The following is a 26163-nucleotide window of genomic DNA, read 5'->3' as shown; positions in this document are numbered from 1 at the left end:
ACACATGGGGCTCTGTGAGCACGTCTGCCCACGGCGGCGCCCAGCGCTGTGTCCGTGCCGGATGCGCGTGTGGGAGGCGCTGAGCGGCCGTTTCTCCCGCAAGTCCGGGGGTCACGGGGAGGCAGCCCGCAGGACGGGGAACAGAGCGCCTGGAGAGCCACTCCCGGCAGGCGCTCCTGCCTGCTGAGCACATGCTGACGACACGGGAGTGGCATCGGGCAGGGCCGTTCCCGGGTTCAGACCACACTGAACATGAGGCTTTAGACCAGGGGTGGGCAAACTTTCTGACTCGAGGGCCACCATGGGTTCTTAAACTGGACCGGAGGGCCGGAACAAAAGCATGGATGGAGTGTTTGTGTGAACTAATATAAATTCAAAGTAAAGGAGCGGAGGGGAGAGCAAGAGAACCGGATAGAACAGCCGGATCCGGCCCGCGGGCCGTCGTTTGCCCACGGCTGCTTTAGATGCACCTTCCCCAGGGGAAGAGTGGGAAGTGCTGTGAAAAATTCAATATAACGAAAACCCTCACCAGCAAGGTATCAGACTTCTGTTCATGAAGCCAAAACATCGCCCGGCGGCGTGGCTCCGTGGCTGAGCGTTGGCCTATGGACCAGGAGGTCACGGTTTGATTCCCGGTCAGGGTGCATGCCCGGGGGACAGGCTCGATGCCCAGTGTGAGGTGTGCAGGAGGCAGCCGGTCCGTGATTCCCTCTCTCCCTCTCCCTTCCTCTCTGACATCAATAAAAACATATTTTTTAAAAAAAGTCCTGTCTGGCCTTTGCTGGTCACCCTCACGGCGCTCAGACCCTGGAGAGTGGACACCGCAGACGTGGACTTTGCCGAGGCTCCGAGGCCGACCTCACCGGGGTTCCACGGATTTCCGGAAGAAGCTGGATGCCCGGGCCTCTCCCCGCGTCTGGCCTGGGATCGGGCACAGCCCTGGGCGCAGCTGCCCGGGGGTTGTGCCGGGCGGCTGGGAAGGCTGTGCCCAGGGTTCTCTCCCTGAACGTGGGCCGCACTAAGAATTCGGGAAAACAAACACCGGGGTCGATGGCATCGTGAACGTTTATCCACCACCCAGACCTAGACGTTCTCGGGAGACGACGGATGGCTGAACCGCCGTTTGAAAAGCGGGGACATTTAGTGACTATTTCAGGAATCTGAACGAGTGAAACGGCGCTACGTATGAAGGGAGCTGGGGAACCAGAGCAGAGCCTCATTATAAAGTGTAACGAACCGCTGGTGCTCACTTCAATGGGAATCCAAAGTCTGAAGTAAGCCGCGGTGTATGGTAAGACTAGAGGCCCGGTGCATGAAATGCGTGCAAGAGCAGGCCTTCCTTCCCCGGCTGCCGGCACCGGCTTCCCTCTGGCACCCGGGACCCGGGCTTCTCTCGCAGCTCCGGCTTCGTCCGGAAGGTTGTCCAGAAGGACATCCGGTCTAATTAGCATATTATGCTTTTATTATTATAGATGTTCTCCAATTGCAGCGAGTCAATATTTATAACATCAAAAGTTTTTCAAAATAAAGATTCCTGCCCTAACTGGTTTGGCTCAGTGGATAGGGTATCGGCCTGCGAACTCAAGGGTCCCGGGTTTGATTCCGGTCAAGGGCATGTGCCTTGGTTGCAGGCACATCCCCAGTGGGGGGTGTGCAGGAGGCAGCTGATTGATGTTTCTCTCATCGATGTTTCTAACTCTCTATCCCTCTCCCTTCCTCTCTGTAAAAATCAATAAAATATATTTTTTAAAAAATTAAAAATAAAAATTCCTGCCCGCCCCTCGACCCCTGACCTCCATCCCTGACCTCCATCTCTAAGAAGTTCACATCTGGGTCCCGCCTGCCTCCGGGGCAGGGAGGCCTTCAGGCCTGAGCCCAACAGGGTTGCCACGAGCTTAAGTTCCAATGAATTGAAAGTCAGGTTTGCGGTCACACTGGCTGCACTGCACATGCTCAGTAGCTGCACCAGTGACTGCCACCCTGCCAGGCGCAGACTCATGGACCCTCCCATCTCTGCGGGACATCCAGATGGACACGTCTGCCCCAGACCAGGCCTCTTCTAACGTGGCCCACAGCAAACAGGACTCCATTCCGGGGACTTGCTGCTTCTCAAATAACCCCGTTTAGTGCCTACCTTTGCCTGGCATGGAAGGAGACCCTCAACCACAGCGCCTGAGTGTGTCACCAAGGCCTCAGGGCCCCCCCATCCCACCGCCCCCCATCACCTGAAGATCCTTCCCCACAGGTGTCTGCGTCACCAAGACCCCAGTTCCCCCCACTCCCCCCATCACCTGCAGCTCCCTCCCCACAGGGTCTGCGTGTGCCCTGGAAGACCAGGCCCCCATCCCACTGACCTCGGGCACCTTGGGGGGGCCAGCCTTGGCCTTCTCGTCGGGAACCTTCTCTTTCAGGAACACGGTGTGCACGTTCAGGCTCCCGACGAACGTGTTTGGCTTGAAACTCAAAGGCTGCTGGGTTTCCGGAGACCAGAGCTCCAGGGTGTGGTGGGACGGGTTCAGGTGGTTCTGCAGGCAGAGCTCAACCAGGAGGTCCATCATCGCGTGGCTGGAAGGGGAGACGGAGCAGGTTATTAGGGTCTGCGTCTCCGTCCGTCCAGGACAGAACGAGCGAACCAGCGGGTGAGCGAGCAAACTCACGAGGGAAGACAGCGGCTGATCGTTAACTCTCAGGCGTGACTGTATAGCAATATCCTTTTAAAAATATTTTAATTGCCCTAACCGGTTTGGCTCAGTGGATAGAGCGTCGGCCTGCGGACTCAAGGGTCCCAGGTTCGATTCCGGTCAAGGGCATGTACCTTGGTTGCGGGCACATCCCCAGTAGGGAGTGTGGAGGAGGCAGCTGATCGATGTTTCTCTCTCATCGATGTTTCTAACTCTCTATCCCTCTCCCTTCCTCTCTGTAAAAAATCAGTAAAATATATTTAAAAATAAAAAATTAAAAAAAATAAAATAAAAATATTTTAATTGATTTTTTAGAGAGAGACAGAGAGGAATATCAATGTGAGAGCAAAGCATTGACAGGCTGCCTCCTGCACGCCCCCCTCCTGGGGACTGAGCCCACAGCCCAGCCATGTGCCCGGACCAGGAATCGAACCAGCGACCTGGCGGGGCGTGGGACGACACTCCACCCACTGAGCCACACAGGCCAGGCTGTCCCGCAGTATCTTCACACTCCCAGCACTGACCAACGACCGGACCAGAGGGCCACCGGGAGACCCCCGTGTGCCTGTGAAGACGGTCAACCCCCTCGCTGACCCCGTGGGCGGGCGGGCAGGCCTGCCTCCTGTGAGGGCGGTGGGCGTGGCACCGGCGGAAGCCCTCCCCTCATCCCGTCGGTGGGGCTGCCACTTTCTCTTTAATATATTTCTATGGATTCCAGAGAGGACGGGAGAGAGGTGGCAACGGCAGGGCCGGGCTGCTACGACTTTTTTTAATGAGAACATTTCGTGTCGGGAAATAACACGGTTAAGGGTCTGATGGCAGATTCTAAACTCCTCGCTCACCCAACGGGAAGGTCTCTCATAAAACAGGAGCGGGAGCCCACACCGAGGGACACAGCGGGTGCTCTTCAGGCAAAAAATAAACCTGGTGCATCACCATTTCCAGCATCTTCGTGAGAATGAAACCCTCGGGGCCACGTGACCGTGCCGGTCACCCCCTTGTAAGTACCCCAACGAACTGCTTCTTGAGGTTTAAATACTTCCCACCCTTCCTCGTTCCCCCCGTTTCCCTACAAAGCCTCTCCCGCCTCAGGAGGATGCTAACGTATCTTCACGTTTGAAAGACTTTAGAACCGGCCACCCTAGCATACTCGCTACAATAAAAACTGCATAAACGTTTAAATTCGGAATTCTGTTTCCCTGTGGCTTGGTTAACATGTTTTATTCTAAAGTGACTGGTGACGACAGGAGCAGTAACCCGGAATCGGTCAAACAATACGATGAGGACCTGTTTTGATAAACATCACGCACAAAATTAGAAACTCTATCGGTGAGAACGCTTCATGTCCTGACAGAAGGAGGCTGTGCCTTTTGGGGGGGAAGAGGGGCAGGTGACCTTGACCAGGCGGCCCAGGGGGACCGGGGCTAAGCAGGGTGGGAGCCACAGGCCTGGGGATCGAGTCCCTTACATGTAACACCAGTGGGTCCAATTTTCTTTCTTTATTTATTATTATTATTTTTTTAAATATATGTTTATTGCCAATACCGGTTTGGCTCAGTGGATAGAGCATCAGCCTGCGGACTGAAGGGTCCCGGGTTCGATTCCGGTCAAGGGCACGTGACTTGGTTGCGGGCACATCCCCAGTGGGGGGTGTGCAGGAGGCAGCTGATCGATGTTTCTCTCTCATCGATGTTTCTAGCTCTCTATCCCTCTTCCTTCCTCTCTATAAAAAATCAATAAAACATATTTAAAAAAAAATATATATATATATACATATATATATATATATATATATATATATATATATATGTTTATTGATTTCAGAGAGGAAGGGCAAGGGAGAGGGAGATAGAAATTTCAATGATGAGAATCCTGGATCGGCTACCTCCTGCACACCTCCCCAATGGGGATCGAGCCTGCAACCCGGGCCTGTGCCCTTGACCGGGAATTGAACCAGGACCTCCTGGTTCATAGACCGATGCTCAACCCCTGAGCCACGCCGGCCGGGCTATTTCTTCCTCTAACCTGGGTTCAGCGAACGGGTTGCGGGCTGCATGTCCACCTGCCCGGCCAGCCTGGGATGGACCTGGGAGGGTCAGGTCAGGAGGCTGCCCCTGGCCGCGGGATGTCAGTGCCAAGGACGCGGGCACAGACTAGTGGCTGGTCACCTGCGTGGAGGGGGCCCCGCCTGCACCTCTGGTCTGAGCCCACCTCCTGCAGGCTGGGCAGCCGGTGCCTCTGCTCAGGACGGGGGGCCCCCGGGGCCCATCACGGCCCCCCCGGGGGAGGCACTGCAGTGGCAGCGGGTTCGCGCCGCGGCCCTTACCTCCCGCTGACCACGCTCCTCCGCTCCAGCCCGCTGGGCAGCACCACCGTGAGGTCCACCGGCCGGTCCTGCAGGTTCTCCTTCACGGGCAGCAGGTCATGCTGGCGCACGGGGGACGCGCCGCGGCGGGGGGGGCTCGCTGCCCTCTGCCCGGTCGGGGTGGCGGCCTTCCCCGGGGGAGGCGGGGCGCGAGCCTTCATCTTCCTCCTGAGGGACGACAGGGACCGATCAGGACATGGCAACGCTGTCCTCCTCCTCACTCCGCGCAGCCACCTCCCTCGGAAGTGGCTCTGGAGCGGCACACCGCGAACATCGGTCGGCGGCACATTTACAAAAATACTTTCACTGATTTCCGGCGGGGCAGGGGGCGAGGGAGAGAAACATCAACGACGACCGAATCATGGGTCGGCTGCCTCCTGCACGCCCCACCCTGGGGATCGAGCCCGCAACCCGGGCCTGGGCCCCGACCGGGAATCGAGCCGTCACTTCCTGGCTCCTAGGTCGACGCTCAGCCACTGAGCCCGCCGGCCGGGCTGGGCGCAGTTTTACGATTACAAAGTCTCAGTGGCAACGGCGCCGTGGTGCGAAGCTGAGCAAACAACGTGATCACCATCTAGTTCAGGCGTCCTCAAACTACGGCCCGCGGGCCACCTGCGGCCCGCCGAGGACATGGATCCGGCCCGCCGGGGGCCGCTGCCTGTCCTGCTTAGCAGCCGACGCGTCCCGGGCCCGCAGTGCGCATAGGAATTTGTTCATAGGTTTTTTTTAAACTATAGTCCGGCCCTCCCACGGCCTGAGGGACAGGGAGCTGGCCCCCTGTTTAAAACGTTTGAGGACCCCTGGTAGCTGATAAACAGCAAACACACAGTTCGAAGTTCTACTAGTAACACAACCTGAACCCCAGCACTAAAGGGGCTTCGCCAGGGGCCAGCGACGCCCTTCGTGGGAAAAGAAGTGGCTCCGACCTCGACCCGAAACGCTCTCGGAACCTGGACAGTTCAGAAAAGCGAGGGACTGGCCGGTGTGGCTCCGTGGTTGAGCATCCACCTAGGAACCAGAAGGTCACGGTTGGATTCCCGGTCGGGGCATAGGCCCGGGTTGCGGGCTCCATCCCCAGTGTGGGGCGTGCAGGAGGCAGCTGATGGATGATTCTCTCTCATCACGGATGTTTCTCTCTCCCTCTCCCTCTCTGAAATTAATAGAAATATTTTAAAGAGAAATAAAAACGGAGGAAGTGTTTCTGGAAGAAAGTACCCCTGGAAAGAAAGAGCCCCAATTGCTCCCCACCGGGGCCGTTTCTCAGGTCGAGATGGGAGCGTGCGGCACCCTCTGGGGTCACCATGGATGTCACGTCACCCCCACCCCCAGCAGATGGTCCCCAGGCTCCAGGGAGAACCCAGCCCCAGCTCTGGCCCCTGGATCCATCACACGGAGGACGTGTTGGGGCGACATCAAGACATACGCAATTACCCAGAAGGCCCGTTCCCCCAACCCCGGGGCCACCGGCCACGGCGATGCAGGAGGCCGTCAGCAAGAGGGGCCCTCGTGTCAACGCATATTCCCTCCTGATTGGCTGGCGGGCGTGGCGGAGGTACGGTCAATTTCTCCACCTTCTCCCCAGCCACACGCTCACTCCCCAGTCCCCCCAGTCCCCCCGGCAGGGGGTTTCTAACACCCGACAACACGTCACCCGCTCCGAGGACCAGTCTCAAACCTCCCCCTCGTCCGAGCGTTCAGTGAGGCGCGGCCCTTCCTTTGTTTGGGCACTTGACTCTCTGCAGACGTGTGCACAGGGGTGTGCGTGTGACATGCACACGTGTCTACATGCACTTGTTACACACGAGAACCTGTTCACACAGGCCCACGGTGTGTGATGATAACCACGAGCACTCACTGAACCTCGGGGCCGAGGCTACGCATGACTTGGGGCGTCACCTCATTCAGCCCTCCAAGCGTTGTGAGAAAATGGAGTGTCCGAGGGGGTCGCAGCTGAGAAGGCTTATGGAGCAGGCGTTAGAGCAAATGCTAAGGGAGGGCCTGACGCCCCCCTCCCTCTCCCCTCTCCCGCTTTCCTCCTCCCTCTCCCCCTTCCCACCTCCCTCTCCCTTCTCCCACTTGCCTCTCCCCCCTCCCACCTGCCTCTCCCCCCTCCCCCTTCCCACATGCCTCTCCCCCTTCCCCCCTCCCACCTGCCTCTCCCCCTCCCCCTTCCCACCTGCCTTTCCCCTCTCCCCCTTCCTCTCCCCCTCCCACCTCTGACCTTCCTCTCCCCCTCCCACCTCCCTCTCCCCCTCCCACCTGCCTCTCCCCCTCCCCCTCCCCACCTGTGTCTCCCCCTTCCCACCTGCCTCTCCCCCCTCCCCCTTCCCACATGCCTCTCCCCCTTCCCACCTCCCTCTCCCCCCTCCCACCTGCCTCTCCCCCTCCCACCTGCCTCTCCCCCTTCCCACCTGCCTTTCTCCCCTCCCCCTTCCTCTCCCCGTCCCACCTCCGACCTTCCTCTCCCCCTCCCACCTCCCACGGGCTCTGGTTAGAGGACCCACAAGGAGGCAGGTAGCTCTCAACAGGTTAAATTCTCCCCAGAGCAGCGCTGCCTGGAGCACTCACTCCTCAGGTGTCAGGTAGGCATCCATTTCCGGAAATCTATCCTCAGGAAATAACCCCACAAGCAAGCTCGGTGAGAGGTTCAGAGATGCCCTAAGATAACCTAGCCACAGGTCAGCAAGAGACAGTTCCAATACATGATGGTGCCTTCAAACAACGCTAAACCAGCACTGGTTAAGTACACAGAACGTGATATGATGTGACAAAATGTTCAATACAGGATTGTTAGAAAATAAGCTTCAAAATATTACCTTACCTAATAACAGACAAACATGTAAATTGACCGTACCTCCGCTACACCCACCAGCCAATCAGGAGGGGATGTGCAAATTAGAAGGACGAAGATGGCGGCCGCCTAGCTGTTCCAGGCACAGAGTGGCCAGGCGGGCAGGACGCCTGCTATGAGAGGGAGGGTGGGGGGCGAGGGGATCTACAGGAGCGGCACTCCGGCCCCTCAGCAAAGACGAAGACGGCAGACCCCGGCCGGAGCAAAGGCCTGGGTCCCGGGTGCCGGAGGAAAACCGGTGCTGGAAGCCAAGGGAAGGAAGGCCTATTGCACGAATCTCTTCCTGCAACGGGCCTCTAGTCCATCTATATAAAAGGCTAATATGCAAAGTGTCCCCTCGGGAGTTTGACTGGGAGACTGGGAGTTCGATCGCCCGCTATGACGTGCGCTGACCACCAGGGGGCGGTGTAGAATGAAGGAAGGCCCCAGCCGGCAGCCGGCAGCCAGAAGGTCCCGATCACCCCTGATCGCTGGCCAGGCCTGGGGACCCTACCCGTGCACAAATTTCGTGCACAGGGCCCCTAGTTTGTTTAGAAAACTTGTGTTTTTAAGAGAGGGACATTACAGCAATGGACCATACAACAGCCGGGAAAGATACAGCAAGAACCAGCAGGAATGGCCTCTGGACGGTGGGCGGTGGGCCTGTCTTACCCCCACGCGTGTCCCCATCTCTCTGTGGCAGCACTTGCCTATGTACTACTCGCAACACGAAACCGTCATTTAAAAATGGGGAAAGGACAGCAACTGGGTTCCAACGAGGCCACCACCGCCCGTGGTTCAGGCCACTCGGCGAGCACACGCTGAGGAGGGACGTTCGGGACACGCTCCTGCGTGATGAGGACACGCGTGAATCCTCTTTATTCCTTGTTAACGCCTGACACTGTGTCCTCATGTGTGTAACTGTTCTGCTTTATTCCCATCCGTCATATACGTTTCCCTTTCCATTTGCAGAGACAAAAAGGCAGCCGTCGGCTATGTGGTGCTAGCCTGCGGGCCCATCAATAATGCACGTATCCCTCATGGCAACGCCGGGCAGGGACCAGCCTTGGCCTGCTCCCCGGACAGGGAGCCGGCTCGGCTGGTCCCCGGACAGGGAGCCGGCTCGGCTGATCCCCGGACAGGGAGCCGGCAGGCTGATCCCCGGACAGGGAGCCGGCTCGGCTGGTCCCCGGACAGGGAGCCGGCTCGGCTGATCCCCGGACAGGGAGCCGGCTCGGCTGATCCCCGGACAGGGAGCCGGCTCGGCTGATCCCCGGACAGGGAGCCGGCTCGGCTGATCCCCGGACAGGGAGCCGGCTCGGCTGATCCCCGGACAGGGAGCCGGCTCGGCTGATCCCCGGACAGGGAGCCGGCTCGGCTGATCCCCGGACAGGGAGCCGGCTCGGCTGGTCCCCGGACAGGGAGCCGGCAGGCTGATCCCCGGACAGGGAGCCGGCAGGCTGGTCCCCGGACAGGGAGCCGGCAGGCTGGTCCCCGGACAGGGAGCCGGCAGGCTGGTCCCCGGACAGGGAGCCGGCAGGCTGGTCCCCGGACAGGGAGCCGGCACAGCTGATCCCCGGACAGGGAGCCGGCAGGCTGATCCCCGGACAGGGAGCCGGCAGGCTGATCCCCGGACCGGGAGCCGGCAGGCTGATCCCCGGACCGGGAGCCGGCAGGCTGGTCCCCGGACAGGGAGCCGGCAGGCTGGTCCCCGGACAGGGAGCCGGCAGGCTGGTCCCCGGACAGGGAGCCGGCAGGCTGGTCCCCGGACAGGGAGCCGGCACGGCTGGTCCCCGGACAGGGAGCCGGCAGGCTGGTCCCCGGACAGGGAGCCGGCAGGCTGGTCCCCGGACAGGGAGCCGGTACGGCTGATCCCCGGACAGGGAGCCGGCTCGGCTGATCCCCGGACAGGGAGCCGGCACGGCTGTGCAAGGTTTCAGAGGCCGAGCGCTCGGGCCGTGACTCAGCTCGGGGAGGAGAAAGGGGTGTCCCACATTCCACACATGGGAAGGTCAAGACAGAGAGAGCCGGCGTGGCTCAGGGGTTGAGCGCTGACCTTGACCCAGGAGGTCAGGGTTCAGTTCCTGGTCAGGGTCAGGGCACAGGCCCGGGTTGTGGGCTGGATCCTTAGTGTGGGATGTGCAGGAGGCAGCCGATCCATGATCCTCTCTCATCACGGATGCTTCTCTCTCCCTCTCCCTCCCCCTTCCTCTCTGACATCAATAAAAAGTAAATATTTAAAAACAACACCACACGCACCCGGCGCCTACGGCCCTGAGCTTTCTGCCGCGAGCACCCACCGGCACCCTTTGTACATGGAAGACCAAGGTCTCCCCGTGCAGGCCTCATGCACGCTGCTCCTTCCCCGCTCGCCTCCTCCCAGTCTGTCCTCCATGCGCCCTGGAAAGCCTCCCCCAGAACCAGCCCCGCCCAGCATGGCATGTGCCCCTCGGAAAGCCTCCCCCAGAACCAGCCCGCCCAGCATGGCATGTGCCCCTCGGAAAGCCTCCCCCCAGAACCAGCCCCGCCCAGCATGGCATGTGCCCCTCGGAAAGCCTCCCCCCAGAACCAGCCCCGCCCAGCATGGCGTGTGCCCCTCGGAAAGCCTCCCCAGGAACCAGCCCCGCCCAGCATGGCATGTGCCCCTCGGAAAGCCTCCCCCAGAACCAGCCCCGCCCAGCATGGCGTGTGCCCCTCGGAAAGCCTCCCCCAGGAACCAGCCCCGCCCAGCATGGCATGTGCCCCTCGGAAAGCCTCCCCCAGAACCAGCCCCTCCCAGCATGGCGTGTGCCCCTCGGAAAGCCTCCCCCAGAACCAGCCCCGCCCAGCATGGCGTGTGCCCCTCGGAAAGCCTCCCCCAGAACCAGCCCCGCCCAGCATGGCGTGTGCCCCTCGGAAAGCCTCCCCCAGAACCGGCCCCGCCCAGCATGGCATGTGCCCCTCGGAAAGCCTCCCCCAGATCCAGGCCCCGCCCAGCATGGCATGTGCCCCTCGGAAAGCCTCCCCCCAGAACCAGCCCCGCCCAGCATGGCATGTGCCCCTCGGAAAGCCTCCCCCAGAACCAGCCCCGCCCAGCATGGCATGTGCCCCTCGGAAAGCCTCCCCCCAGAACCGGCCCCGCCCAGCATGGCATGTGCCCCTCGGAAAGCCTCCCCCAGAACCAGCCCCGCCCAGCATGGCGTGTGCCCCTCGGAAAGCCTCCCCCAGAACCAGCCCCGCCCAGCATGGCGTGTGCCCCTCGGAAAGCCTCCCCCAGAACCGGCCCCGCCCAGCGCAGGGCCTCTCCCTCTGTGCTTTCCCGGAGCTGGGATTTGGCGCCGCCCACTTTGGGGAGCCACTGAGACAGGAAATGTGTAGACACAGGCCCACCCGCGTTCACACCTTGCGGCTGAGGGAGACGGAGAGGTCCCAGAGCCCCCACCCCCGGCATCCGGTCCGGGCTCCGGGCTCCCCGTCCAACAACTGGGTTTTCAGCTCTGGGTGCTGAGCGCCTCTGAGCCAGCACATCGGGCACAGCATACCTGTCCAGGCCTCACGACAACGTCACGTGACAGGTCTGCCTCCCCGTTTTACAGGCGGATGGCCGAGGACCCCATAGCTAAAGGAGCAGAGACGGGGGACCCCGCAGATGGAGGAGCAGAGACGGGGGACCCCATAGCTGAAGGAGCAGAGACGGGGGACCCCGCAGATGGAGGAGCAGAGACGGGGGACCCCGCAGATGGAGGAGCAGAGACCGGGGACCCCATAGCTGAAGGAGCAGAGACTGGGGACCCCGCAGATGGAGGAGAAGAGACGGGGGACCCCGCAGATGGAGGAGCAGAGACGGGGGACCCCGCAGATGGAGGAGCAGAGACCGGGGACCCTGCAGATGGAGGAGCAGAGACGGGGGACCCTGCAGATGGAGGAGCAGAGACGGGAGACCCCGCAGATGGAGGAGCAGAGACGGGGGACCCCGCAGATGGAGGAGCAGAGACGGGGGACCCCGCAGATGGAGGAGCAGAGACCGGGGACCCCGCAGATGGAGGAGCAGAGACGGGAGACCCTGCAGATGGAGGAGCAGAGACCGGGGACCCCGCAGATGGAGGAGCAGAGACGGGGGACCCCACAGATGGAGGAGCAGAGACCGGGGACCCCGCAGATGGAAGAGCAGAGACCGGGGACCCCGCAGATGGAGGAGCAGAGACGGGAGACCCTGCAGATGGAGGAGCAGAGATGGGGGACCCCGCAGATGGTGAGCCTATTTCCTCAATAGATGAGCAGAGAGCGGGTGGCGTGGCTGTGGTTGAGCGTTGACCTATGAACCAGGAGGTCACGGGTCAATTCCTGGTCAGGACACATGCCTGGGTTGCCCAGTGGGGGGCGTGCAGGAGGCAGCTGATCCATGATGCCATCTCATCACTCATGTTTCTGTCTCCCTCTCCCTTCCTCTCTGAGATCAGTAAGAAATAAAAATAAAATTTAAGAAGAGCTGAGCAGGGGGTGGTGTCAGGGTCTAGCTGGTGGGGCGGTGGGCAGATGAACGAGGCGGGCGGGGAGTCTGGGTACAGCCCCGCTCAGAGGCGGTGCGCTGCCTGGTGCCCGCTGTCCGTCACCGCGCCAGCAGGTCACCCTCGGGGATTAACAGGAGAGAAGACACAGCCTCGCGTCTCCTGGGTCAGAGGGGCCACCACCCCCCCCCCACCCCCCACCCCGGACACCGGCGAGGCCTCCTTCGCGGTGAATGCTTTCCTGCCCCGGACCGCTCAGCAGCTCCCATGGCTGACGGCCGGGGCTGTTAGTACCCCGAAAGGAAGAGCTTCGCCGCCCTGCCAGGATTCTCAGAGCTGCAATCCCAGCTGCCGCCCGAACCCCCAGCTCGCCCAGCGCCAGCTCGAGGGGCCTGGGACGCAGTCTCCCACCCACGGGGCTCCGGTTCCCGGGAGGAGCGGAGTGTGGCTCCCATAGACCAGCAGGGGCGATCGCTTCCCCTAGCCCGTCCTCCATCCTCCGTCCTCCACCCTCCGCCCCTGCCCCCCATCCCCCGCCCCCGTCCCCCCCGTCCCCCGTCCCCAGTCCTCTGGCGAAGGTGAGGCCCAGCAAAGCCAGACGCCACGGGAAAGGCCCGGTCCCACACACCCGGCCAGGCCACCCGGCGGCGCTCCCTGAGGGTGACTCTCAGCGAAGGGAAGGGAGCGGGTCCGAGGAGACTTACTGGTTCCCAAACCAGCGGGCCATGTTTGCGCGCATGCCAGCCGTCAGCAGCGGTGGCTCCCTGGGCCCCTCTGGCGGGCGTGGGGGGCGCGGGGAGGGGGGGCTCCCTAGGCTGGGCCCTCGCAGTCCCCGGAGCGAAGAAGAGACGCGGTTCCCCGACCAGGAGCGGGAGGCAAGGAGCAGCCGCAGAGGCCTGGGGCCCCGCCAGCTCCTGACTTATTCATGCAGGTGCCACCCGATGCGGGGCGCTCCCGGGACCCCACCAGACGGCTGTGCAGTCACGTGTCCAGCGCCGGAATCGCACGCCGCCCGGTTCACTCGCTCAGTCACCAACGCCCCACTCCACGCACGTGAACGTGGGAGAGGAGAGGTGCCCGGGAGGAGAGGCCGCGCGGGGTCCCATGGAGGCTGGGCGGCCACCGCGCCTCTCCGGCACGGCACATCCGCCAGGGCTGGTGGTGCTGCCAGAGCGATGCGGGGAGCGATGTGGGGAGCGATGCGGGAACAGTCTCCGGCCCGAGCGCGGCCAGGCCTCGCTGCAGCCAGGCAGCCAGCACCCGGCACCGTGCAGACCCGCCTCACAGGCCTGATGTCACCTCCTTTTGTCCAGGAGATTTTACTTTTCTTCGCCTCCCCACCCCCCCCAAACCCCTGTGCGAGCTGCACATTGTTCCCACAGCCGGTCTCTGCCCAGTGTGCTGAGGGCCTATTCAGTTTCCACCACATTCCACTGTCCCGGCTTCACGGGGCCTGCCCAACAGATAACTCGCAGGCGGGCACGCCTTCCAGCCAGACTCACAGGGCCCAGTCCCAGCCAGAGAGGGGGGTCCCAGCGAGGGCACGGGGTCCCAGCCAGGGCAGGGGGGTACCAGTCAGAAAAGGGGGTCCCAGAGAGGGCACGGGAGTCCCAGCCAGAAAAGGGGGTCCCAGCGAGGGCACAGGGTCCCAGCGAGGGCACAGGGGTCCCAGCTAGAAAAGGGGGTCCCAGCCAGGGCACGAAGGTCCCAGCCAAAGCACGAGGTCCCAGTCAGGGCACAGGGGTCCCAGCCAGAAAAGGGGGTCCCAGCCAGAAAAGGGGGTCCCAGCGAGGGCACAGGGTCCCAGCGAGGGCACAGGGGTCCCAGCTAGAAAAGGGGGTCCCAGCCAGGGCACGAAGGTCCCAGCCAAAGCACGAGGTCCCAGTCAGGGCACAGGGGTCCCAGCCAGAAAAGGGGGTCCCAGCGAGGGCACGGGGGTCCCAGCCAGAAAAGGGGGTCCCAGCGAGGGCACGGGGGTCCCAGCCAGGGCACGGGGGTCCCAGCCAGAAAAGGGGGTCCCAGCCAGAAAAGGGGGTCCCAGCCAGGGCATGGGGGTCCCAGCCAAAGCATGGGGTCCCAGCCAGGGCACAGGGGTCCCAGCCAAGGCACAGGGTCCCAGCGAGGGCACGGGGGTCCCAGCGAGGGCACGGGGGTCCCAGCCAGGGCACGGGGTCCCGGTGAGGGCACAGCGGACTTTGGGGGAAGGATCTAGCTCCCAGGACATCACCGCCCCCCGAGGGCCCTGCAGTTGGCTCTGTGTGAGCTTCAGCGTCACCTGAGTTCACTGTCCCTGGCCAGCTGTCCCGAGTTCTGGTCGACCCCCTTGTCCCCCGGGGGAAGCCTGGCCAGTCCCGCTCAGCCCCGAGGAGGTAAGGAGTGTGCTGCCCCCCAGATGCCCCCCGAAAGACCCCAGCCTCCTCTGAGCTTCCTCATGGCACCCCCCTCCCGCCCCTGCCGCCCTCCAGGACGGTAACTTTGGGCCCCAAAGCCATGAAGGGCCCTCATGCCACACAGTCCCCGCTTCACCATTCCCATGGCCCTGCCTGGTGCCCCCCATCCTCCTCCTCCTCCCTCACCTCCCTCCTCTCCTCTTCCTTCCCCGAGGGGCCCGAGCAGCAGGGAGGCAGGGGGTGTGGTGGGGCCGGTTCAGCTGGGTCTGGAGTTGAACCTCACTTCTGAGAAGCGACTCCATTCGGCCGGACGACAGCACTGAGCTGCCGGGCCTGCCCGAGACCCAGCCCAGGACGAGGGAGCTGGCAGGGCTACGCCCGTCCCCAGTGAGCCCCCCTCCTCTCTCCAGCTTCATCAGGATGGGCCTGGTCAAAGGTCAAAGACGGGAATGCCCCACCCGGCCCGTCTGGCTCAGTGGTTGAGCGTCGTCGACCTATGAACCAGGAGGTCATGGTTGGATTCCCAGTCGGGCACAGGCCCGGGTTGTGGGCTCGATCCCCAGTAGGGGGCGTGCAGGACGCAGCCAATCCATGATTCTCTCTCATCACTGATGTTTCTCTCTCCCTCTCCCTCCCTCTCTGAAGTCAATAAGAAAATATTTTTTTTTAATGGAAATGCCCGAAAGAGAGAGAGAGAGAGAGAGAGAGAGAGAGAGAGAGAGCAGTAATACAGGTACAGGACCATTGCCACCCACCACCGAGGGCCCGGCCCCTGCCCTCCCTCCCTGGAAGCCGGGGGAGGAGGGCAGAGGCCTGGCCTCCGTCTGGAAGGACCGAGGGGGCCACGCCAGGAGAACCAGCCCCTCCAGCCTCATTTCCCAAAGAAAACACAGGCGTGTCGCCTGCCTTTCTCCTAGCTCAGTGGTCGGCAAACCGCGGCTCGCGAGCCACATGCGGCTCTTTGGCCCCTGGAGTGTGGCTCTTCCACAAAATGCCACGGCCTGGGCGAGTCTATTTGGAAGAAGTGGCGTTAGAAGAAGTTTAAGTTTAAAAAATGTGGCTCTCCAAAGAAATGTCCATCGTTGTCCTGTGGATATTTGGCTCTGCGGACGAATGCGTTTGCCGACCACTGGGCTAACGCTACTCCACTTCCCGGGGTGTGGCGACGAGGAGCCGGTCCCATGCACCTGCCGGGACGTCCCTGACGAGGGTGCTGCGTCATTTCGCTCCCGGGAAGGACCCGCTGCGCCGCCAGGAACGGCAGACCACGCCTGGCGCGCACGAGAGGCGCGAGAAAATAAACAAGCGTCACCGTCCTCGTCCTCGAAGGCTCCGATCGAAAGCTCGCAAACCTTCACTGAAACAGAGCTCTTCACGGCCTATCAGCACAGTTTGGGAGTAACGGACGGCTAACTACGGGGACGGGCAGAAAACCTCGGGCTTCACAGCAGCTCCCAGAGGGGCGCTGGCTCATTCGCATGGAATTCAGCTCCACAGACCCTCAAGCAAACCTTCAGGTTCCCCTGCCCCAGGACACAGCTGCCAGGGAGCAGGGGACAGCAGCCAGGTGCCCGGCCAGGGTGGCTCAGTGGACAGAGCGTCGGCCTGCGGACTGAAGGGTCCCAGGTTCTATTCCCGGTCAGGGCACAGGCCGGGGCTGCAGGCTCGATCCCCAGTGCGGGGCGTGCAGGAGGCAGCTGATCCATGATGCTCCCCCATCGTTGATGTTTCTCTCTCTCTCCCTTCCTCTCGAAAATCAATAAAAATACATATTTTAAAAAATAGCAACCCGTCCCGCATGGCCGGCAGAGGGGAGCCAGGCCCGGGAAGACGGGGCGATGGTGGGGGCAGCGCGTGGCCCTCCTCTCCAGGAGCCGCACCGGTCCCTTCCTCCTGCGGTGGGACGCGGAGCGGAGTGCGGCTGGATTAAGTTGCTCCCAGCAAAGCGTGAGGAGGAGGAACAAAGCGAGTGGGAATGCGAGGACCCCCACCCCGCAGCCCCGCAGAGCCGCGCGGAGCGGTGGGAGCCCCGGCGTGAAATGCATCCGGCTGATAAGCCGCCCCTCTCCCCCCCCCCCCCCGCCCCTTTGTCAGCTCCTGAAAAGCAGCGAAACCCGACCACGGGCGGCGGCGGCGCCAGCGGCTGGCACGGAGCAGCCCTCGCGGTTCCCAGGACCGCGCACCGGCCCTCTGCCCGCGGGCCAGTCTCCGCACGGCCCAGGGAGCGGGGCGCCCCGGGGGTCCCCTGCGACTCCGATTTCTCGCACAGTTTCACGGCAGTCGGGGCAGTCCCTGCGGACAAACCCGTGCGTGCGGGCTGTGCAAACGGCCACGCCACGCACTCGCTGCCTCTGTTCACAGTCAGCTTCCGGAGGCAGCGAACCAAAGGGCTCACACACCGCGTGGCCCACGGACACGGCATCGGGGCCGTGAAGGGCTGGGGGGGGGGCGGCGCAGGGGCCGGGGGAAGGGGGGAGGAAAGGGAGATATCTGTAATACCAGCAACAATAAAACATACTTTAAAAAACAAAGCATTTCAGGAGGGAAAGTCTAAACAACATGAAAATGGAAAATAAACGGGGCTTTCAGCACTGCGATCCCAGGGCTCGGCTGCATTTAGGGTGACGTTTCTCTGCAACCCAGGACCCCAAAAGCCGCAGCGGCGTGGAGACGAGGGCACGGGCCGAGCTGCAGGCGGGTCCGGCGGCTTCGCCGGGGACGTGTTCGGCCCCGAGGGCTCAGTGCTGGCGCCTTTAATTGTCCCCTGAAAATATGACACCGGATAACCCCCCGGGACACCGGTGCTCAAAACAGGGCCGAGCCCCGCAGCCCGGCCGCCCGGAACCTGAGCTGGCGGCCTCTCCGGCCTCCCGAGCAGGCGCCGCGCTGTCCGGCCGCCCAGGCTGCTTCCCGCACGGCGCCCAGGTTCACTGCCTGCAGCCCTGGGGACGCCCCGCGGCCCTGCCACCCCACACAGTCCCCCGGCCCCGCAAGGGCCTGCCCCGCCCGGGCTCCCTGTCCTCCTGGAAAAGGGGAGAGGACAGGCCGGGGAGGCGGTGTCCGCCCTGTCACTGCTCACAAGCGACTTACAATAGAGAGGAGGATTCCGACCCGACCCGGCCAAGGACGGACAGCGGAGGCTGACGGGGGGGGGGGGGGGGGGGGGGGGGGAGGGAGGGGGGCGGGGGGAGAACTCAGAGACCTGGGGAGGAGAGAAATGAATTTGCAGCTGAGTGGCCTCCCCAGGAGTGGTGCATGCAGCAGGCAGCCAGCAGGGGGCGCCTGCAGGCAGGGCAGGTCTGGGTGAGGAGGGAGCCACAGGCTGGGGGTGGAAGGGGGGGTGGAAGGGGGGCGTGTGTGGGGGCATGTGTATGTGGGGGGCATGTGTGGGGGGGGGCATGTGTGTGGGGGCGTGGGGGGCATGAGGGGGGGCGTATGGGGGCATGTGTGTGGGAAGGCATGTGTGTGTGGTGAGCCTGTGTGGGGGGCATGTGTGTGGGGGTATGTGTGTGTGTGGTGGGGGTGGGGGGAGCATGTATGTGTGGGGGGTGTGGGGCATGTGTGGGGGGCATGTGTGTGGGGGGGTGTGTGTGGGTGATGTATGGGCATATGTGTGGAACATGTGTGGGGGCGTGGGGGCGTGTGGGGGGCATGTGTGGGGGGTTATGTGTGTTTGTGTGGGTGTGTGGGGGGTATGTGTGTGGGGGGGGATGTGTGGGGGGCATGCACTCAGCAAGGCGCTGCCCCTTCCCTCCTGGTGAGCAGGGCCCCTCGGACTATACCAGCTCAAAGCTGGCACCAGACTCCCCGTAGTGCTTGGTGCCCTGCACACCAGGTGCAGCTCGGAGCCCCCGGGTGAGGCCCCACGCCGGGCGGAGTGGGCGCTGGCTGGAACAGGGATGCCCACGCGGAACAGGGACCCCCACGTGGAACAGGGACCCCCACGCGGAACAGGGACCCCCACGCGGAACAGGGACGCCCACGTGGAACAGGGATGCCCACGCCAGGGGAGGGCGGGGTGTAGGGAAGAGAGGGACAGGCAAGGGGCGGCCACGGGCACCTAGGAACCAGGTGTGTCTGCAGAGCAGGGGCGGCAGTTCGGGCCTTCTGCCCACCTCCCCCGCTTGCCCCCCAGCCCCAGGGGCCCGTGGACCCCCTCCCCGCCCGCATCCCTCCCAGAGGCGGGGGCCTGGTCTCCCTCTTCACATCTGAGCCTGCCAGGCCCCTGCTGGGCTGAGAAGCACCTTTGTCCTGGGTGCCCAGGTTCCAGTCCGCACCAGCTGTTCACCTAACCCCTCACCTGGCCTGCGGGGGGCGGCCCCCTCCTCGCAGTTTTTCCTGACAACCCTGCTCCTTGCCATTTGCTTCTTTCTCATCAAAACCAAAATGACAGCGCGCAGGGCCTGGCGCGGGGGAGTCCTTTCGTCGCATGAGCTCCCGGGGGCTCCCCTTCTCTGGACCCAGAACCCGCCATCCGGCCCCGAAATCTAGCGGGCTCCTACGAGCGCTCTGCAAAGGGACTTGGGACTTTTCAGTGACTCTTTTTTTTTTTTTTTTTTTTTTTTTTATAAATTTTATTGATTTTTTACAGAGAGGAAGGAAGAGTGATAGTCAGAAACATCGATGAGAGAGAAACATCGATCAGCTGCCTCCTGCACACCTCCTACTGGGGATGTGCCCGCAACCAAGTTACATGCCCTTGACCGGAATCGAACCTGGGACCCTTCAGTCCGCAGGCCGACGCTCTATCCACTGAGCCAAACCGGTTTTGGCTTCAGTGACTCTTAAATGTTAAAATGTAACCGTTTCCCAGCTCGAGTCTGAGCTGTTAAAAAAAAAAAAAAAAAAAAGCAAAGCTTTGCCCCAGCCGGCGTGGCTCAGTGGTTGAGCGGCGACCTATGAACCAGGAGGTCCCGGTTCGATTCCCAGTCAGAGCACATGCCTGGGTTGTGGGCTCGATCCCCAGTGTGGGGCGTGCAGGAGGCAGCAGATGGATGCTTCCCTCTCATCATGGATGTTTCTCTCTCTCCCCGCCTTCCTCTCTGACATCAATAAAATGTATTTTCCTTTAAATGAAAAACAATAAGCCAAGCTTTTAGAGACACGAGCAGTAGGCTTCTCTACATCTTGCACAGCTTGTCTGCCGAGACCCTACCCGGATGGTCAACAAAAAGTTACACGGAAACTTTACAAAGACCACGTAGCAATGCGAATGGCAACAATGTTTAAACAAATTCGGTTACGATGTATCGGCTGAGTTTGCCTTCAGGCTTTGCGGTCCCAATACACAGCGCCCCTCCCAGACGTCCCTTTTCCAGTGAGCAGAGGCGACAGGAACGGGCCACGCCGCACGCCTACCGTGCAGTCACTCGCTTTAGAAATCCTCCTGTGGCTTTAGAATCACTGTCCCATTTCCCCCTCGAATGGTACCCCGGGATACGTCACGGGGAACGTTTTAAAAGCCACCTCTGCCCACACGTTAGCAACGGAAGCGAAAGCTGTGCCAGCAGGGGGCGCTATGACAGAGCGTCATTCAGAACAGGACGGGCAAGCTGGGGGCGGGCGGTACCAAGGCGATATTTACATGGCGTTTTGGATAATGAGGGGGTCTCCACGAAGGATTTACATCCTGGAGTTTCCGGGTTCCTCTTCTGGGTCAAGCCGTGGGTGACTGCGGGGACTCGGGACACGGCCCAGGGGGAGGGCTGATGTCACAGGGGGCTTTGTTGACACGCAAGACTTCAGGGCTCTTGCCCCTCAGATGCCACAGGGCAACGAGGAGGAGAGGGAAACCCCCACCTCGGTGGCTGGAGCTGACAGCAGACGGGCCCAGGGCCTTTCCCTGCCCAGCTTGGTGCCCACCCAGTCCTGACCCCTCGGCTTGGACAGCCCGCCCTCCCCGCCCCCCTCACAGACTGGGCTGGTTTTACTATAGTTGGTTGTTCACCTCCCACGGGCGTGTCTCAGAGGGTGGACGCCGAGTGGCCAGCTTTCCTGGTTGGCTAGTTAGGGGATGCGGAGGGTCCGCCCGCACGGATGAATAAAACCATCCGTGACCAATGAATGCTCCGTGTAATTTCCATCACAGGGTATTGACTGTACGATGATTTTGTTACTTTTTTTTTTTTTAAATATATTTTATTGATATTTCACAGAGAGGAAGGGAGAGGGATAGAGAGCTAGAAACATCGATGAGAGAGAAACATCGATCAGCTGCCTCCTGCACACCTCCCACTGGGGATGTGCCCGCAACCAAGGTACATGCCCTTGACCGGAATCGAACCCGGGACCCTTCAGTCCGCAGGCCGACGCTCTATCCACTGAGCCAAACCGGTTTCGGCTGATTTTGTTACTTTTTAAAATGTATTTGTATTGATGTCAGAGAGGAAGGGAGAGGGAGAGAGAGAGAAGCATCCATGATGAGAGAGGATCATGGATCGGCTGCCTCCTGCTCGCCCCCCACTGGGGATGGAGCCCACAACCCGGCCTGTGCCCTGACCGGGAACCCAACCGTGACCTCCAGGTTCACAGGCTGATGCTCAGCCCCTGAGCCCCGCCCACCGGGCTGTCTTATGATCTTGAATTACCCTCTACCCAGGCTCCGTGTAGGTCATGCTGCTCCCCAGGTCCAGGAGCGAGCTCCGACAGGGAGGCCGAGTCTGATCTGGCCCTTCCCCGCCCAGGAAAGCCCTGGGTAAACGCATTCAGGTGGAATCACTATAGATGCACCAACATGCGCAAATGAACCCCCGGGCCCCCCGGCACAGCACGTCCCGCCCTCTCCCGCTGTTCCCGGATCACTGCAGGTCAGTGAACCCACACAATCGGGCCTGTGTTTCCACGCAGCCCAGCTTTCTCCTGCCCGTTTTTCGGGACCATCTCACGTCTAAATGCACCGGGACCTACGGGAGCCCAGCGCCGACGCCTGTACCACAGGCCCGTCCGGCAGAGCCCAAGAGCGCGGGTCCGGGTTCCACAGGAAACACGGTTCCCACAGCGTCTGATCTCCACTCTGCGGAGCGGGCTCCAGCTCCCGGCGGCAGAGAAAAGGCGAGACTCTCCTACTTGGAAAATAATACTGGCCTGGCCGGTGTGGCCCAGTGGTGCGCTCCGACCTAGGAACCAGGAGGTCACGGTTCAATTCCCCGTCAGGGCACAGGCCCGGGATACGGGCTCGATCCCCAGTAGGAGGCGGGCAGGAGGCGGCCGATCCATGGTTCTCTCTCATCATTGATGTTTCTCTCTGTCTCTCCCTCTCCCTTCCTCTCCGAGATCTATAAAAATATATTTAAAAAAGGAAAAATAATAACATCGCACAAAAGTAACTAGGAAATTACGGGAGAAGTTTTTGTTTGTTTGTTTTTTAATATATTTTATTGATTTTTTACAGAGAGGAAGGGAGAGGGATAGAGAGTTAGAAACATTGATGAGAGAGAAACATCGATCAGCTGCCTCCTGCACACCTCCCACTGGGGATGTGCCCGCAACCAAGGTACATGCCCTTGACCGGAATCGAACCCGGGACCTTTCAGTCCGCAGGCCGACGCTCTATCCACGGAGCCAAACCGGTTTCAGCTAGGGGAGAAGTTTTTATGCCACTTGACAAACTCAGAGGCATGACAAGGACGGAGGGACCTGGCCGCTCCTTCATTCTGCACGTTCCTGAGAGATAACCAGCACTCAGCGGCCTCCCTGCCCGCCTCCCGCAGGCTCCCCCGGGGCCTCTGGACGGTCCTGAGATCGTATGGTCCAGAGCTTCGTCTCCGCAGGGAGCGGCTGCACCCGCAGGGCCCCCCCGCCCACCCCCCCATTCCGGGAGGCCCAGGAGCCCAGCCACCAGGTAGCCCTGCCCCGCCCGGCGGCGGCCTGGGGAACCAATGTCAACATCACTCCTTTTCTAGAGGACACAACTCACCGCTCTGCCAGCATTTCCATCTGTCCGTCTGTCCGAGAGCTTCCTGCCAGTCTCCTCCCACGTCCGCCCCGGGTCACTCCCTGAGGCCCCAGGGGGGTCGGACCCTAGGCCCTGACACTCAGCCTGGCCCGGCTGCCCGGCTCTCGGCCACAGCAGTGGTGAGAGCAAGGACCCGGCCTAAGCTGGCACAGGGCGTGGCGTCCCAGCGCGCTCACATAGCTTCCGTGTCACCCCAATAAACATGTGCGCGCTTCCGTGACGGGTGAAGCTCGCAAATGCTCACGGAGGAGTCGGCTCCTGGGGTTGTCCCCCCACGACATCGGCGGGTAAGGCGTCCTCCTCCCACACGCTGGTGGAACGAATGCGCTTCCTCACGCAGGAGACTCCTCGGCGCCTTCTTTATGGTGTTTTTACTGACTCCGAGAGGACGGAGGGAGAGAGAGGCATCCGTGATGAGAGAGGGTCACCGACGGGCAGCCGCCTGCACGCCCCACGCTGGGATCGAGCCACAACCGGGCCTGTGTCCTGAACGGGAATCGAACCCGTGACCTCCTGGTTCCTAGGTGGACGCTCAGCCCCTGAGCCATTCTGGCCGGGCTCCTTTACACGCTCAGGGGGGTTAAAGTTCAGGGCAATAGGCCTGCGCTGGTGAAGCCGGAGAAAGGAAATGTCTCACGTGCTCCCGACACCGCAGGCGGGCAGAGAGGGGAGCTGGGATCCTCGGAGTTTTCACATCATGAAACCTGCACTGCAGGGCACAAAGGTCGTGGTGCCGGGACCAGGGCGGAGGGCAGGGCTGGGTGTGACTCGGGCCCCACCCCCACGTGGTGCCTCAGCCCTGCGGGGTCTTCCTCTGAGTCACCCGCTCCATCCTCCCCGGGCAAGGCGGCGGGTGCACAGGGCGGCGTGCAGCGCCTAACGCGTGGACTCTGACTCTGAGAGCGCGTGACGCACACGGGATAACGTGCTCCCCGTTTTCCAACCCGGGAGCCGAGAGCTCTCGGGAGATTATTTCCTGGACACACACAACACCTTTGCTGCGGTTTCTATTTGTTGTGACACCCCCTGACTAGCCAGTCTCTAGGATCTAAAGATGGGCTTAGCCGAAACCGGTTTGGCTCAGTGGATAGAGCGTCGGCCTGCGGACTGAAGGGTCCCGGGTTCGATTCCGGTCGAGGGCATGTACCTTGGTGGCGGGCACATCCCCAGTGGGGGGCGTGCAGGAGGCAGCTGATCGATGTTTCTCTCTCATTGATGTTTCTAGCTCTCTATCCCTCTCCCTTCCTCTCTGTAAAATATCAATAAAATATATTATAAATAAATAAATAAATAAAGAAAGAAAGAAAGAAAGAAAGAAAGAAAGAAAGAAAGAAAGAAAGAAAGAAAGAAAGATGGGCTGAAATGTCAAAGAATGTGGAAAATACTTTTAATTGCGAAAGTTTTTAAGCCCCGGCGGGTTCTTCTGGACTTGCACGCAGCGTTCCCTGGGGACAGAGTCAACAGCCACGGCCTTTCCCGTGTCTCCTCAGTGACCAGTAGCCAGACCCCGGGGTTAGTCAGCAGCATCACAGGGTAGACCAGCTGTCCGTCACCGCCAGGCGGCGATGGCCGAGGTGGAAGAGGTCTCCACCTCTGAGGGGCCGGAGTACCCTGCTCAGCAGCGTGGCCAGACCCGGGCTCCCCCATGAGCGCGCCGGGGAGACGCCTGGTCGGCCAGGCTCAGTGGTTGCGCACCGACCTATGAACCAGTCAGGGCCCATGCCTGGGACCCGCGTCCCGTGTTCTAAGTGGCTGCACCTGGGCCACCAAGGAGCCGGGTAGAGTGGGCTCCACGGCCCCGGGGACCGGTGTGGACTCCGTCTCTGGAGGTGCCCCTCCCCGTCCCAGGAGAAGGCCCCACGTCGGCCACCTGGGGAACTCACACCAGCCGCACGGCCGAGCTGTCTGCATGTCTACCCAGGATCTGGAGGTTAAGGATGCAAAGGGACAGCGCCAATGTTCAGCACAAAAAAATGGCCGTAGCTGAGGCCTGTTTGGCTCAGTGGATGGAGCGTCGGCCTGCAGACCAAAGGGTCCCGGGTTCCATTCCAGTTAAGGGCATGTACCTCGGTTGCAGGCTCCTCCCCGGCCCAGGCCCTGGTCAGAGTGCATGCAGGAGGCAACCAATCGATGTCTCTCTCACATCGATGTTTCTGTTTCTCCCTCTCTCTTCCGCTCTCTCTAAAAATCAATGGAATAATATCCTCGGGTAAGAAAATTTTTAAATAGATAGATAGATAGATAGGTAAATGGCCACAGTGGCACCCTGTCAGCTCTCTGTGGGCGAGAAGAAGCACCTCATGGATTGATCACGTGGGCAGGTGAGCTGTCTCTCTCCCCCCGCAGCTGGAGGGGTCCCCGCAGAGGTGGGGGCCCAGGAACCTGGGAGGCAGGGACCCCAGGGGGGGCTGTGCAGCTTCAGCCGCAGCCGGCCGGCCGGCCCGGGGTCGAGGCCTGCCTGGAAGGCCCGGACACAACCGGCCGGACGGGTCTGGCTGGCTAGTGTGGCTGATGGTGACAGGATCCAATGTCACTGAACACCTTTCTGGCAACGCGGACACATTTCACAATGGCTCCCTGCACAGAGCCTTGTCCCTGTTCCAGACAGGGCAGGGAGACACCCCACCTTTACGGGGCGCTAACTAGGAATGCACGCGAGGGCCCAGTGTCTCCTTCAAGGCCCAGGGCAGCCCCATAAAGGGGTGCCATCACCCCATTTTATAAAAGGCGGAACTGAGAGGGAGAGGAGTAACAGCATAAGGACCCACCTCAGACGGTCCTAGAGCTACTGTGTCTCCCAGCAAACGTGGGCAGAAGGAAGGAGATCACCCCACAACACCTGGGTCCTAAATCCTGTCAAGTGCCAGGGACCCGGGGGTCATGCCCTGCTCCTCTGGGGCAGGAGGGACAAGGCACAGCCGCCACCAGGCACAGGGTCCCCCATCGGCCCAGTGGAGCCAGAAACGAAGCCGTAACCGATGTGGGTGCACCAGGACCTGCCGAGACCAGACGCCGGCCCCAGCAAGTCCACCCCGGGGCCCTGCTCTTGTTCTTCCTGGTCTCCTCCAGGGAACAGACAAGACAGACGGAGCTTAAACCCAAGCCGACCGGACCGTGACTTTGGCTCCCCCCAATGATCCTTGATTTTGTGTGAAGTCGGAGCCAGAGTTGGGAAAGAATGAGTTCTTTTACAGTTTCTTTTTTAATATATATTTTTTATTATTGACTAGCGACCTGGTGCACGGATTTGTGCACACTGAAAGGAAATTAATTAGAAGGTGGCCGGCGCGGTGAGACTGGGCAAGATGGGCCGGACAGGCCCTGGAGCCAACCTCCTACAGTCCCTCCCCGGCGTCTGTGGAGTGAGCGGGGTCCCTCGGGCAGGTGGTGGGGGGGGGCCCTTGGCCTGGCCTGCGGGGATCAGGCCAAAACTGGCTCTCTGACATCCCCTGAGGG

The 26163-nt window shown here is 61.5% G+C and overlaps 1 protein-coding gene across 9 annotated transcripts in view; it reads right to left on the bottom strand.

The window, feature by feature from the left end:
- COBL (cordon-bleu WH2 repeat protein) overlaps positions 1-26163 on the bottom strand; it is a 114452-nt gene that overhangs the window by 61333 nt on the left and 26956 nt on the right. For all 9 annotated transcript variants that reach the window (XM_080666980.1, XM_080666974.1, XM_080666975.1 and 6 more), the window contains exons 2-3: positions 5008-5214; positions 2355-2565 (exon numbers count right to left, since the gene is read on the bottom strand). In XM_080666980.1, coding sequence (XP_080523106.1) covers positions 2355-2565; positions 5008-5214 — 418 coding nt within the window. The remainder of the gene's footprint in view (positions 1-2354; positions 2566-5007; positions 5215-26163) is intronic.

This window comes from Plecotus auritus (assembly GCF_963455305.1).
Source record: "Plecotus auritus genome assembly, chromosome: 4".
Classification (NCBI taxonomy): Eukaryota; Metazoa; Chordata; class Mammalia; order Chiroptera; family Vespertilionidae; genus Plecotus; species Plecotus auritus.
Note: the sequence above shows the minus strand (reverse complement) of the source record. Positions and strands in the feature narration are given on the sequence as shown.